This window comes from Lithobates pipiens, unplaced genomic scaffold (genome assembly GCF_037356315.1).
Source record: "Lithobates pipiens isolate NorthernLeopardFrog02 unplaced genomic scaffold, aLitPip1_a1.2 Scaffold_18, whole genome shotgun sequence".
NCBI lineage: Eukaryota > Metazoa > Chordata > Amphibia > Anura > Ranidae > Lithobates > Lithobates pipiens.
This window is the reverse complement of record NW_027507758.1, coordinates 613,963,122-613,979,121: the sequence shown is the minus strand read 5'-3', so window position 1 is coordinate 613,979,121 and position 16,000 is coordinate 613,963,122. Positions and strand designations below refer to the sequence as shown.

General features: G+C 43.9%; 1 protein-coding gene across 1 annotated transcript in view; it reads right to left on the bottom strand.

The window, feature by feature from the left end:
• The window catches only part of LOC143986833 (uncharacterized), a 293,231-nt gene extending 292,916 nt beyond the window's left edge, over window positions 1-315 (bottom strand). The window contains exon 1 of the mRNA XM_077485241.1: window positions 234-315. Coding sequence (XP_077341367.1) covers window positions 234-315 — 82 coding nt within the window. The remainder of the gene's footprint in view (window positions 1-233) is intronic.
• Between the last annotated feature and the right edge of the window lie 15,685 nt (window positions 316-16,000).

Below are 16,000 nucleotides of genomic sequence, written 5' to 3'. Positions count from 1 at the left end.
AATTTCTTTGTAAGTGGGCAAACTTACAAAATCAGCAGGGGATCAAAAAATAATTTTCCCCATTGTATGTGTGTGTATGTGAGCTAGGGACCATAGACTGTAACATCCTCGAGGACAGGGAGTGACGTGAATGTAGAGTTCTGTGTAAATTGTCAGCTCTGTATTAATACATATAGTAACTTAGAAAAGAGGGAAAGAGAAGAGAAGTAAGTGAAAAGAAACGGGACCCTTACCAACAGCATTTTGTGCATCAGCCAGATCTTGAAGTAGGACCATCCCCAGGAGAATGGTGAAAGCGATCACTGTGGCCTTCATGTTGCTGTTTGGAGAAATATGTTTGCTCCTGGTTCTACAGCTGAATTTTATATCATGATTTCTGAAGGGGATTGGGCAGGGAGGATCTGACACAGGTTATTTATTTCTTAGGCATTGTTCAAGTTTAACAATAGGCTTCTTAGGTCTGAGGTCACTCGAACAATGGTCCAATATATTAATGTTTTTTATTCTTTACCATATACCTCCCTTTCTCCAAGCCAAGAACAAAATGTAAAAATTAAAAATAAATATATTATGATATTGGGGATGTTTAGCTCTCACGGTAGATGTGTTATGTACAGTGAGTCCGTGGCAGACAGAGACTATAGTTAAGGGCCTGGTAGCCCACTTTTATTAAAAAGGAAACAAAAAAAAAAATCTTTATGACACAGGGTTTCCAACTCGGGAGGTTTCAGCTTCACACAAAATGAAAAAATGCCGAGCCACCTGGCTCAGAAGCTCACTCAGCTTTCATTGTAGTACCTTGATGACCATGTCCACTTTTAGCTCCTGGGTAGAGGTTTGTCGTATTTTACCCATGCAGTTCCTCCATATACTCTGTAAGCCTCCCTGACCATGTCCAGATAGCAGAATAGCAGTTTGCTCCACCTCTTCAGCTCCCGAGCTGGATGCACTACACGGCCGCCATCTTGATATCCAGTGTTTGGTGATTTATCTCAGCCTTTTGGTAAGTATGAGGTCTCTGCTTCAGACCTCTCTTGCCAATTATTCCTCCTGCTCCATTTATCAACAACATACATCTATTGATCTTATCACTTACATTGCAGACACAGCCTTAGATGAATGAGCGGTTCCCTTCATCCAGTATATGCCTGGATAATTAAAATCCCCCATTATGTTAACACTTCCCATCCTTGCTGCTAATCCAAATTGTGATAGGCTTTAAGAAAGGACTGGATTATTTCCTAAGTGTACATAATATAACTGGATACTATCATTTATAGGTAAAGTTGATCTGGGGAAAGTCCTATTGCCTCTCAGGGATCAGGAAGGAATTTTTTCCCCCACTTTAGCAAATTGGATCATGCTCAGCTGGGGTTTTATGCCATCCTCTGGATCAACTGTGGGTATAGAATTGGGTAAATGGGTTTGTATGATATAATTTTTTATTTTTTTTGGGGGGTTGAACTGGATGGATTTGTGTCTTTTTTCAACCTGACTAACTATGTAACATGTAACATTCATGCATCCACCCCTGAAGAAGCGAGCAGGTTGCATAAAATGCATAGGTCTCGTGAAATGCATAGGGCTTTATTAATGCTTGTTTTATGCCGGTACATGCTGGGTATTATTGACGCTGCACTATGTTTACATACTTTCCTTGTTCATATATATGTACATTTTATTTTCTTATTGTGTATGCGTATTCAATGACCTAGCAACTCAAACACAAGTTTTATTGTTGCTCATTGATGTATAACATTTGTAATAAATCTTTATATATTTACTTTCATCTGGGTTGTGTGCATTGGCTATTATGCCAGGTAACTCACAATCATTGTTGTTGTTGCTCCGTTACATAACATTTTGAAATTAATAAATTGATTTTGTCTCAGTATTCGCTGTGAATATCTCACCCCTCTCTCACCTCATCTAAAGTCCCAGAGCTACTTCTCTAGTTTTTTTGGTTCACTCCACTGGAGTGGTTCACTGGTAGGATGTAAAAAAAAAGTCCTGCCAGCAGCTTCTTTGGAGGGGTGAACTCACCGCTCCTCCACATTGAAATCAATTGTGCAGCGCGGCTATACCAGCCACTAGCGGGGGGTTAAAACGTTCTAGGTGGCACTGTGAAAGGGCTCTTAGAAGCACTCAGGGGATCACAAGGTGGCAGTTGATGACCTTAAGGCCTTGTGAGTTCTGACCAAAGCCCTGTGCCTTAGAGGCTGTATACAGATATTTTGTTCCATAAATAAGCACATCCTTATAATTTTTCTAGCAAGTAGTAACTCTGTGAAAGTTCCCACCAAGAAAGTAAGATGAGATAAGTCCTCAGTTACTTCAGTTCCTTGCCTCTCCCACACTTATCCGTTATACTCTGCAATTGAAAAAATACAAAAGATACCCTCAGACTGCTTATTGAGCTGGTGAGGGAGAAGAAAATCCTGTGTTCCGGGCTGTGTGCACTAAATGGGGAAATGGGACCATTCAAACCCAGCGGCTCCTGCGGGGTTGCACTACATATATGAATGTCTAAAGCCAGAAAATGATTTCATATTAGTTTACATTATATACAAAAGCTAAAGAGACTGACCTGTGACCTACAAGATGCTACCTCTCAGCCAGACTAGACCCAGTTCCCCTCTTGCTTCCCACCTAGTGTCATGGCCAAGGGATGTAGGAGCCATTCATTGGCTGTCTCTGTCTGAGCCACCAGGCAGTACGTTTGCCTAACACATATCAGGTCCCTTTGTTGGGCATTAAAAGCTTGTCCAAGGTCCATTCCAGGTCACAGGCAAGTATTTTGGGAGCTATACCGAAGGGATCTTGATCCATTAATTTTCATATCTGCTGATATTATGGTGCTTTGCATGACTATATATGGCCAATGATGTCACCCGGCATCCCCTGCTGTCTGTTTACATTCCAGCAGCCAGGGATCTGTCATTTAATGATGGGACTTATCGATAAGTGGTGGGTCATCATGGACGGTGGGTTATTGTGATTTAAGAGGGTTTACATTGTTGGACACTTCTTCCACATCTGGAAGTAGGACCATCCCCAGGAGAATAGTGAAAGTGACCATTGTGCCCTTCATATTGACTGTGCCCTTCATATTGACTTCTGTAGGAATATGTTTTCTCCTATGTTTCTGGAGAGGATTGCACCTGACAAAAGTTATTTATTTCTTAGGTATTATTCTAAGTTTAACAATAGGCTTTTTAAGTTTGACAATGGGCAATATATGGATGATTTTTGCTCTTTACATAATACCTTTCCTGGTGCATCATGGCAGCATACATATGGAGGTTGTTACTCCGCTCCCACAACCTAATTGGACTGGTTAACTATAAATTAAAGACAGACCCAGCTCACAGCATTCTCCTTTTTTCCCCTCACCTGATCAGGACTGAAATCGCAAGGTATCCCTTATCATTTGTCGCTCCAGCCGGGTTCAGCTTCTCCTGGGTGGAAGTCCTTCCTGTACAGACTCTAAATGAGTTAGATGGTTGGAGCCCCATTATGGCGGTGCAGGCTTCTCAAAGAAAGCTTTAAATAAGCTTTGACGTAAGTGACAGTGTTTCCTTTTGCTTTCCATATGCTTTTTACTTCTCTTCTCTGTGTTATGGGCATTTGCCATTTCCAAGATGGCTGCAGCAGTGCAAGTACACTCTGAGCATGAGAGGCAGGAAGTGATACGGCCTCTGTGTTTCCTGGCTAGAGCTTTTTCGGGATGGTGATCTGAACAGGCTCAGGCACTGATATAATCAGTAATGCAAATGTGAGTTCTAGATGGTTTTATGGCATTTTTAGGCAAAAAATGGTGGATCTCTCTACTCATGCATGCTGGATGCTTATGTGGTCATTGTTTGCAGGTGTTTTTGCCCTTTTATGGCATGCACCTGTGTTTTCCCCATCTCCTTCTCGGTGTTGCTCTAGGATCATTGTGCTCTTTATGGCATTCATCTGGGCTCTTTCTATCCCCTTTTCAATGCTTGCTCTGAGATCCCTGTGTTGGGCTCACCTTCCACTAGTGCGACTTGTCAGTGCAAAGTCTCATGACACGCCGTACCACATGATTTCCAATGAGTACCATTTATATCTATGTTCATAGACCTTAAGAATACACAGGCATTGCTTCAAGTCGCATCAAATTTGCGGAAAAATCATGCGACTTTCAGGTCACAATGTTGGAGACTTAGCATTATGCTATTTTTCATTTCAGTCTGCTGCTTTGCTCTGTTTCTATGGGAAACGCTGTCCAGTCAGACCACCCATTGCATTTAAGGTATAGGGATTAGGTAAGTAGTGAAGATTAAGAAAAAGTGAGCCAATATCTATAGTTCCGTAAGGACTACAAGATGGAGGGAGCCTTCTGACAGAACAATCAAGGCAATGTTGATTAAGCTCATCATCTCACCCCTCATTATCATTGCTCCCCGTTTACAAACATCCCAAGTTACCAGCCCTTAGACCCCATTCACACCTGAGCGTTTTTTAGCCCTACGCCTGAAGCTACAAAACGCTGGAGGGGAAAAAATACATTATTCTCAATGGAGATGGTTCACATCTCCACTCCAAGTCGCCTGAAGCCCTACGCCTGAAGCTCAAACAAGTTCCGGACCCTTTTTTGTCGCGCGAATCGGGCTGATTTGGGCGTTTTCATTCCCATAGAAATGAATGGAAACGCTCGATTCGAGCGTTTAGCGCGACAACGCGCCTTTTTATGGGCGTTTTGACGCTGTATCTGCTCAATGTTTAACATTGGTGACCTTTTGCCCTGCACAAATTCGCGACAAAACACTGCAAAAAACGCAGCGAATCGCGGCAAAAAACGCCGCAAATCGCGGTAAAAAACGCAGCAAAAAACGCTTGAAAAAGCTACGCTCAGGTGTGAATGCAGCCTTATAGTCGCTGTATTTGTTGTGGAAAGTCATTGCCTGCCAAGCTAGTATATCAAATCTGCCTGGAACAAGCACTATACAGCCCTGCAAGGACCTCAAGATGAAGAGAGCCTGCTAAAAGCTAGAACAATCACAGTTCAAGCGCAGACATACAGGCAACATTGATCAATGTCATCATCTCACCTCTCATTTTGTTTGCTTCCCGGCAAGACATGTCACATTCAAGGAGGCTCTTGTCCAAGAATTGGATCTAGATCTGAAGTGTTCCTACATACTGTAGCATCTGGAGGTGCTGGCACACCAGCAATAACCATCCCATGTGCTGACTGCTGAGTGAGTCTAATGGGAGTGGTTTCATAATTATCAACCAACTGCTGCACCTGCAGAACTCTGAGGAAAGTGGCAGGGTTTGCATCCCTTTAGATGTGATTCCGTATTGGGAGAACCTTATCAAAAATGAAATTTTTATTGCAGTGGATGCCAAAAAACCTGACTTTTATCTTGGTGCAGATTTTTGGGAAAATCAGCGAACCAGTCATACAAGCATGAAATTATGTTTCGGGGGTGTTCTGTACACATTCTGTGTACAGAGCACCTCCAGATAGTCATGTTTTATTGCATTTTACAGAAAATTGCAGCCCGGCAGATAAAAAATAAAAAAGTCGAGTAAAGCTTTAAATAAGCCCGTCTGGAAGAAGTGAAGAGACAAGGTGGTAACAGCTTTGTAAGAGCTGAAATTGGCAACATACTCTGTGGTGGCTGTGTCAGACGTCAATTGATGTGTTTCAAGAACAGTGTTCCCTGCCTTCACAGCAAGGAGTGCATTATGGCTGTTAATGGATCCCGCCACAAAAAAAAAAATGGTGCAAGACACCAGAACACAGATCCAATCTATTTGGGAGTAGACAGGATACAGGCATCTCAAGGGTGACCATTAGCAGGTCAGGGCGAATATTATCTGACAAAAAACAGAAAATTCTAAAAGGTTCAGCATACAGGTGGCGACTCCCAAGTAGATACCAGGAGGCAAAATCCTACGGACCAGGAAAAAGATTATTAAACTAACTGGAGAATTACCCAATCTTCTTTATTGAAGCCTTAAAGATCTAAGGCTCCTGTCTTAGGTGGTCAGCAGAAGTCCTTTTTAAAGGTGCACTAATCCAGGGGGTGACTGTACAAAGCTTTACACACACACCTGGAGGGAAAACCTTCAGGATCAGTGGGCCATATCAGCTATATTGGTGTGACATTGGTGGAAGTTTAAGGGAGGTCTGCCTTTCTGGTACAATCATTTTTATTGAAAAAGTATAACATGACTAGGGATGAGCTTCGAGTTTGAGTCAAACTCATGTTCGACTCGAACATTGCCTGTTTGCCTGTTCAGCGAACAGTGAACAATTTGGCCTGTTCGCGGCAAATTCGAAAAGCCGGAACACCCTGTACAAGTCTATGGGAGAAATCTAAAGTGCTAATTTTAAAGGCTAATATGCAAGTTACTGTCCTAAAAAGTGTTTGGGGACCTGGGTCCTGCCCCAGGGACATGGATCAATGCAAAAAAAGTTTTTTTTAAAGCAGGTTTCTGCGTTACATCAGAGGGGAGCGGGTCACCCATAAGTCACTGGGGAACCCCATAGCTTCCCTCACCAGCGTCAGAGGGGGCGGGGTCAGGTGACAGGTGGTCCCGCCCTCCTAATATAAGAAACGTCAGCGATGGGATCCCCGCAGTGTTTCCGCAGTGGAGACAGAAGACAGATGCATGTATGGACAGCGCTGGACTGGAAATCACACGTCGCTGGATCAGATCAGCCATCGCTGGACCCCGAAGAGATGATCATCCGTCGCTGGATAGCAAGAGTGGATTAGCTCCGCTGGAATCTTTTTTTTATTTTTAATAAAGGAATTTTTCAAAAGTGTGTTTGTCTTATTTAACCATTTTTACACTTTCTTTGTGAAATGGTAGGGGTACTTTTTTTCCCCCTTACCATTTCAAACGGGGGGGCGGGATCTGGGGGACCCCTTGTTAAAGGGGCTTCCAGATTCTGATAAGCCCCCGCCCACAGACCCCCACAACCACCAGCCAGGGTTGTGGGGATGAGGCCCTTGTCCCCATCAACATGGGGACATGGTGCTTTGAGGGGTCACAGACCCCCAAAGCATCCTCCCAATGTTGAGGGCATGTGGCCTGGTACGGTTCAGGAGGGGTGCTCTCTCGTCCCCCTCTTTTCCTGCAGCCTGCCAGGTTGCGTGCTTGGATAAAGGGTCTGGTATGGATTTTTAGGGGGACCCCCACATCAATTTTTTTTTATTTGATGCGGGGTTCCCCTTAATATCCATACCAGACCTGAAGGGTCTGGTATGGATATTTAGGGGGACCTCCACGTCAATTTTTTTTTAAATTTGACACGGGGTTCCCCTTAATATCCATACCAGACCTGAAGGGTCTGGTAATTGAATTTAGGGGAACCCCCACGCTTTTTATTTTTTATTTTTATATCAATGAATGAATTGTCGGCTAATACAGGGAACACTCATTGAGTGTTCTCTGTATTACAGGAGCCGACAATGGAAAGTGAAGACTTTTTTTCCTTGCGAAATGACACTTTGTGCAGGGACAGTTCTAAGCACGGGAAACATGCGCCCCTTCACATGCATACTATAGACTCCCCCCAGGTATGAAATTTAAAGGAATATTACACTTTTATTGTTTCACTTTAATCATTATTAAAATCACTGCTCCTGAAAAAACTGCCGTTTTTAAAACTTTTTTTTGCATTGATCCATGTCCCCTGGGGCAGGACCCAGGTCCCCAAACACTTTTTAGGACAGTAACGTGCATATTAGCCTTTAAAGTTAGCACTTTAGATTGTGAACATTCGAGTCCCATAGACTTTAATAGGGTTTGAAAGTTCACACAAAGTTTAGGTCTGTTCGCAGGTTCTGGTGCGAACCGAACGGGGGTGTTCGGCTCATCCTTAAACATGACAAACTCACCCATGCATGGGGCTTAATTCAATGAGCATAACGATCATATAACATTGACAGGTGGGAAGTCCACCTTTCAACCAGTCAACCAGGCTACTAGAGTTGATGGAAAAGTAAAAAATTCTGGTCCAGTTTGTAGCTGGATTAAAAGAAAAAAAGAGCAATCGTGAAGGTGAGGATTCGGTTCACCTCTGTTCCTAGCAAAAATAAAAAATAAAAAACAGGTAATCTGTGCCCAGGGCTAAAGTTTAAAAAAACTAAAAAAATTGACAAGCATCACAGGACGTTAGAGTCATGCAAGATGGAAAACCTCCAATCAATTATATTTATAAATCTGGGAGGCTGGATTCTCCTGTACGTTTATCAGACCTACTTGTCCCAATTCATCCTCAATTCCACTACCAGTTTGAGTCCCTCTCCTTCAGTCTGTACATCTCCCCCCAGGGCATCACAAAGGTATTCAGTAGAACTTCCACAAGGGAATTTCCGTCCTCTGATAGAGAAAGCCAAAGGTACTTTGGGAGTGAAGTTTCTTCTAGCAGAACAGTGACGGAGTATCCTTGGTTCTTTGTAACTGACCAATTGTTTTCAGATGGAACATTATCACATCAGACCCCAGCTAGAGAGGTTGGGGGATGCATTTCAAAGAGCAGGCTTCTTAAGGTCATGGGATGTTAAGCTTATGAGGAATAGTATTGAATTTTCTTGAACCGAGTAGTGTTCAAAGCACTTCTGTCATTTAGCAAGAGGAGCAAGATTTGTACTGTGCCTAGACAGCAGTGGAAGGGTATAATTCTTAGGCTGCCAGTAGAGCTTGCTGTATCAATAACTGCAAATTTACCATTTTGGCTTAGGAGGCTCTAGTGTCTCTCGCTCCTACTCTTAGGCATTGAATCACCACTGCCAAAGATGACAGATTCGCTCTCTCATGGTCAGTTTTGCCATCCAGCTCCAAGAGACTACTTCTGATGGCATGGAAGTTTGAGGCAGTGACTACCAAGTAAAGCATGCTCAGTGCAGGTAGTGCCTACCTTGTGTCAAACCAGAGAGGTCTTCATGAATAAGATTTACCAAAGAATATGGGAAAATGATGCAGCTCTCACACAGCAAAGCCTGGAGTCCTTTATCACCTAAAAAAGCAAAGGTTCTACAGTTCTTATAACTGGAGCTGAACAGGGGCCTAGGTTCAAATATGTTTAAAGCTCAAGGTTCAGCCTTGTCTGCAATTGCAAGGGTTTAAGGAGTCCCTAACCCTTTAGTGATGCAATTCTTAAAAGGCTTGCATGAAGTTATAGACCTCCCAGGAAACCATTGTTCCCTATGTGGAACTTTATTATGGTTCTCATTTTTATCAAGGCCTCATTTCTATCCTACACAATTGACTACACTCTGCAAATCCTAAAGGTTCAGCCTTGTCTGCAATTGCAAGGGTTTAAGGAGTCCCTAACCCTTTAGTGATGCAATTCTTAAAAGGCTTGCATGAAGTTATAGACCTCCCAGGAAACCATTGTTCCCTATGTGGAACTTTATTATTGTTCTCATTTTTATCAAGGCCTCATTTCTATCCTACACAATTGACTACACTCTGCAAATCCTAAAGACCGTGTTTCTGGTTGTTACAACCTCTGTGAAAAAGGATGTCAGAACTGCAGGCTTTGTACTCAAGGACCCTTTTTTAATGTGCTAAAAATCCAGTCTGCTTTTATCCATGGGATGTCTTTTCTCCTTCCAATTTAGCCAGGAAGTCAATTTGCCGTCTGTCTTGGTTGAGTGGGTGAGAGAACCCCATCCCTGGATGTTGAGCTAATGCTGGTGTACCTGCTTGGCAGCTACCTTTTTCATTCAGGAAAGCTGAATCATGTTCTTAGTTCCAGTGTGGCTTAAGGCAGGGTCAGTGTCACAGTCTGGAGTCAGGCTCAGAGACCAGTAGCTATAGCAGCAGAGCAGGTATTCACACATGTCACCCTGGCTGATGACACGGGTTCACCTGAGGTGCGGGGTCTAAGCACTAACCAGTATTCACCAGAGCTCCTGATGGTGGAGATGGGCTTTGCTGCATGTTAGTGCCAGGTCGCAGTCCTCAGGATAGCCCCACTAGGAGGTGAGCAAGCTGGGATCCGGTAGCAGATATAGCAGGTAGGGATCAAGCAGAAACGTAGTCGAGAAACAAGCCAAAATTCGGTAACGAATGGTAGCGACGATACGGTCGGCAGCAGGAGAGACAGGAGCAAGATATTGGCTGGTGAAGGCACAATATTCCGGCAACCAGGAAGTGCAGAGACATGGCTTAAATCAGGAAGTTCATGGGAGGAGCAAAGGGTTCAAGGTTCAAGGCAAACAAGATTCAAGGCAAGATCATTCAAGGAATTGTCCACAGAGATGTCCACCATTTCAGGTGGCTCAGCAAGCAGAGTCACTGCCAGACACACCAGAGATCCCATGTTCAAGCCCAGGTCCTAACAGTCAGTGAGCATCAACATGTTCTGTCACTAGATTGTTAAGACATTTAAAAGCCTACTCTCCAAGGCCTTCCTGATTTGGAGATCTTAAGAGCACATTTAATTAGGGCAGTGTCAGCTCTGTGGACAGCTCAGCACTGAGTGTCTCCTGACCATATTTGCAAGTCAGCAACATAGTCCTCCCAGGACACCTTCATTTCACTTTAATAGATGAACCTGGATCGCGACGGTAAAATTTGGAAAATTCATGGTGCATACTTGCGCTACTGATTACAAAAAAATTTCTTGCACCCTCCCATATGGTGAGTTAAAAAGAAAACGGAAAATTGTATACTCACCTTTCCGTAATTTTCCGTTCCTGGTGCATCTTCATGGCAGCATACAGATGCCCACCCAAATGGTGAGAGTTACAGAGAATGCTGTGAGCCGAGTCTGTCTTTGATTTATAGTTAACCAGTCCTATCAGGTTGTGGGGGTGGAGTCACAACCCCCATATGTATGCTGCCATGAAGATGCACCAGGAAAGGAAAATTACCGAAAGGTGAGTATACAATTTTCCGTTTTCATTCCCCAAGCCAAGAAACAAAATGTGCCATTATATATTTATACTGTGTAATTTCTTCCTTTCTCTATTTTTTTTTTTTAGATTCTTAGATGGATGTCGGATTAATATCCTTGTGGTTTCTTGTATCAGGGTCTTTGGCAGCAGGAATTCTTGTAATTGTCTTCTCAGCTCTTGAATATTAACATACATTAAGGTCTAAAGTTAGAAAACTGCTTCAGGTGAGCTGATTTTTAAAAGCTAAAAATACTAACTTGCAACCTTTAAGGATTCACTTCTTGGCCAGACTGGCCCAAATATTCCTTTTGCTTACCACCTAATGGCATGGCCAATGGACGGGAAATATTTTACTAAAAGTTTATTTAGGCCGCATGCCCACAGGGCTTTATTTTCCTCCCCTGGTTGCCTTTGCTCTAGGGGAGTAAAACGCAGCTCAAAAAACCCACTTAAAGACACATTTTGCATGCACGTTCATGCATGTTTGTCCTGGTAGGTGAGTACAAAAAGCCATGAACAGGAATTTGCCTGAGGGAGATCTTGTCTGCTGGTACGCCTTTCCTGCGTTTATGTGCATTTATTCACATTTGGAATTAATGAATTCTATCCTGGGCTTCAAAATGCCTGAACACACAAGAACGCAAATGCAAAAAAGTGTCTAGCATGTTTGCCATTTTGTCTACCCAAACAGTCTACTTTGGAACACGCAAGTATTTTTTTCTTGCTTCTAAATGCTGCTGCCTCCAAAAGCCTGTAAACACCTATGTGTGCATGGACACATAGGCTAACATAAAAGGGGAGTGTAGAGGTAGGAAAAAAAAAACATCAAATGCCTTGTAAGGGGTGTAGCGCCTTGATGTTTCGGCAGGGCTGATACTAAATTTAGTTGCCAGGTGATAGTTGCCTTGGCCAATTATTAGGAGATCAATTGATTTTCCCCTAATTCTGGAATTGCTGCAATTCTCTCTTCTGTCACTAGGAGGCCTGGTAGCTGGTGACATTGGATAAGACAATTGCATTCCAAGGACAGATTATGAATTAATGGGGTATCTTAGCCAATGGGCAGGGATTTTCTTGGGTCCCTTGGGCTGTTGGGAGCACCTATTTATTTGGGTGGAGTCAGGTGACAAGGGTTCTGTGCCACTTGGACGGCTGTCTGGGTGGACGTGTGTTATGTTGCCCTGGGCTGCTATGCCGTAAGCCTTAGGCCTATCCAAGGGACATCTGGCTGCTAGGCTGTTGGAGGGCCTATAAAGTATCAGGAGAGCAGCGTAGGGTTAGGATTGCGGGCTTGTAGTCAAACCAGAAGTAATGGTTCCACCGGCCGTGGAACCAGTTGTGGTCGGAGGTAGAGGGGAATTTGTCGCCACTAAGGGACCATCCACCTTGTTAATGGATACCACTGTGGGTAAGCTGAGGCCAGTACCGGAGCAGACTTTTTGCCAGCCGGGGACGGTGAAGAAGTGGGAAAACTTCAGCAAGTGCCAAGTCAGGGACAGCAGAGGTGATGGTTGCAGAGCATCAGTAAGTGCCAAGCCAGGGATCTAGTGTGTCAGCACGGGTGATGCTTGAAGAGTAGCTGTGTGTGACAAACTAGGGACCCAGCAGGGAAGCGGGGGTGACGCTTGAGGAAGATACTGAGTGCTAACAGTGGAAGAGTTCAGGGGATCCAGTGGCTATTGGATCCAAAGTCTAGTGAGGGAGATTTGGAGCTCATTGAGTGAATCACCACAGTGAGTGATTGTGGGGTAAGAGGAGAACTGTTTGAGTTGCAAATAGTTGGATAAAATTATAGTTAGTACATTTTATAAGATTGTTGCCATAGGAGACAACGTCCTAACTATACAGAAGTGGTGTCCGGCTGCAGGCCTTCACCTGTATAGCTGTCTGCCTATAGAAGTCTCAGAGTATGCTGATTAACATTGCATCTACCTAAGGGTTTCCTGACCCTAACCCGTTCTCCCGCAGTTCTGTTCAAGAGACAATAAATCTCTTTTTACATTCTAAAAGTGTCTGGCATCCACCCTTTCATCATGCATTACACCCACCATGCCTTGCCACCCACTCTACACAGAAGGATGTCTCTAACTCTGGAGATCACCATTGGGCTTCAGGGGCCCCGGGAATTTGCAACAGGAGTGTTTTTGAACTCTTGTGTGCATGAAGCCAAAAGCTACGTGTCTATCTGAGGCTGCACATCCATTGTCCAGTACATTCATAATGGTAGTGAGATCTTGAGGAACATAAAATAAAGCATTTAGTAACTCTTGTGTAGGGATGAGCCGAACACCCCCCCCGGTTCGGTTCGCACCAGAACTTTCAAACGGACCCCAAATTCGTACGAACATTAGAACCCCATTGAAGTCTATGGGACTCGAACGTTCGAAATTAAAAGTGCTAATTTTAACGGCTAATATGCAAGATACTGTCCTAAAAAGGGTTTGGGGGCCTGGCTCCTGCCCCAGGGGACATGGTTCAATGCAAAAAAAGTTTTAAAAACTGCCGTTTTGGCGGGAGCACTGATTTTAATGACGATTAAAGTGGGAAAAAAAAAGTGAAATATTCCTTTAAATATGGTGCCTGGGGGGTGTCTGTAGTATGCCTGTGAAGTGCCATGTGTTTCCCGTGTTTAGAACAGTCCCTGCACAAAATGACATTTAACGGAAATAACGTCATTTAAAGCTGCCTGCGGTATTAATGTTATATCTGGTTCCTGCAATATGATTGAAAATCATTGAGAAAAATGGCATGGGTAGCCCTCCCTGCCCATTACCAGCCCCTTTGGGTCTTGTACGCATATTAAGGGGAACCCCGTACCCATATTAAAAAAAGTTAATGCGTGTGGCCCCCAGGCCCTATATACTCAGAACAGCAGTATACAGGCGGTGCAAACAAGACAGGGACTGTGTAGGTTTGTTGTGTTAAGTTGAATCTGTTTGTAATTTTCAACTGGTACATTTTTAACCACTTGCTTACTGGGCACTTAAACCCCCCTCAGTCCCAGACCAATTTTCAGCTTTCAGCGCTGATGCCCTTTGAATGACAATTGCGCGGGCATACAACACTGTACCCAAATGAAATTGTTATCATTTTTTTCCCACAAATAGAGCTTTCTTTTGGTGGTATTTAATCACAGCTGGAAGTTTTATTTTTTGCTAAACAAACAAAAAAAGATGCAAAAAAAAAAGAAAAAAATCATGTTTAATAGTTTGTTATAAAATTTTGCAAACAGGTCATTTTTCTCCTTCATTGAAGTGTGCTGATGAGGCGGCACTGATAGGCTGCACTGGTGGGCACTGATAGGCTGCATTGGTGGGAACTGATAGGCTGCACTGGTGGGCACTGATAGGCACTGATAGGCATAGTTAAGGCGGCACTAATAGGCACAGATAAGGCGGCACTGATGGGCACAGATAAGGCGGCACTGATGGGCAAAGACGGGCACAGATAAGATGGCACGGATGGGTGGCACAGATGGGTGGCACTAAGGGGCACTGATAGGTACCACTGATAGATGGGACTGCTGGGCACTGATAGGTGGCACTGATAGGTGGCTCTCACTAGCTATATAGGTGACTTGAATATAGCGGTGTATACTGCGGTCAGGGCACACAGACAACAACCACTACACAACAGCAAGATCGAAAATCGTCCGAAAACGATCGGTGTGTACTGTGTTGAAGGTACACAGAACACCCACTAACTCCTGCAGATGCCTTTATTATAGCACACTAGAGATAAAGGGGTATATACAGATGTATACTGTGCTGTGCTGGAGGCACACACAACTTCCAATAACTCCTGCAGATGGCAAGTGGGCTTAAATAGAGAAGAGCTATGTAGGTGGATATAGCGGTATGTACTGGGTACAGAGCACGCAGACAGCACGCACTAGCTCCTAACACTACTGACTGCAAGCTCTATTATAATAGATCACTAGCTATATAGGTGAGGTGAATATAGCGATGTATACTGCGGTCAGGGCACGCACACAACAACCACTACACAACAGCAAGATCGAAAATCGGCCGAAACCGATCGGTGTGTACTGTGTTGAAGGTACACAGAACACCCACTGCTTCAGACGCCAGCACACTACACAAGGCTGCCGCGCTGGCGGCCTTATATAGTGTGGGGCGTGCACTACACAGCCTGAGCTATGATTGGCCACAGGCATCCTGCCTGTGGCCAATCATGGCTCTCCTCGCTGCTGGCGCTGCGATTGGCCAAGCATGTGGGGTCACAGTGCATGCTTGGCCAATCATGAGCCAGCAATGCACTGCACCATCGCAGTGCATTGTGGGACGTGAGCGCCACGCGAATTTGCTGCGAACGGACCAAAACGTTCGGACTTCGCCAAACGGGCGAACAGCCGATGTTCGAGTCGAACGTATGTTCGACTCGAACACGAAGCTCATCCCTACTCTTGTGACAGATCTGTGAATGTTCAGAATGAATGTTGTCAGCAGACATGTCATCTACTTCCTCCCCGTGGTCTAATCCCATCTTTGGCAGTACCAAGTGTTTATTATCCCCTTACATCTGCAAAGTTAGACGCTGCTCATTATCTCATTGGCCTTTGCGAGGGGGGGGGGGACATAGCTTTTCAGTTCAGTACCTATCTTCAAAAGCAAATCACTTTCTGGTTTTCCCCTGGTGGTCTACCAGTTGATGCCATGGTCAATGACCCCGGTACTTATATCACTACTGACCTGCAATCAGGGGGCCTCACCCATTCACTGTGCTATATATATATTTAATATTATCATTTGCCTGTGAGAGTTCTATTTTATCAAGGTCATGGAATATCTAGAAGTATCTGAATACCTAATAATAGATATTAAAAGCACACTTTGTCAATAAAGGGAACGATAAGATGTAATGGGGCCCAACCATGAGATGTTTGCCCTGAGACTGACAATTTCTTAAAACAGTCCTGCATTAAATATCTGGCTTTAATGTAGCTCTATACTCTAACTGAATAAAACTAAATTTACTCTGTGCCCTGGGTATCATCCAAAATTGACATTTTGTCAATAAAATACTTTTTCATCCTTTTCTCCCAACTCAGTACTGCTGATCTCCTCCAGCCTGTTTCTGCT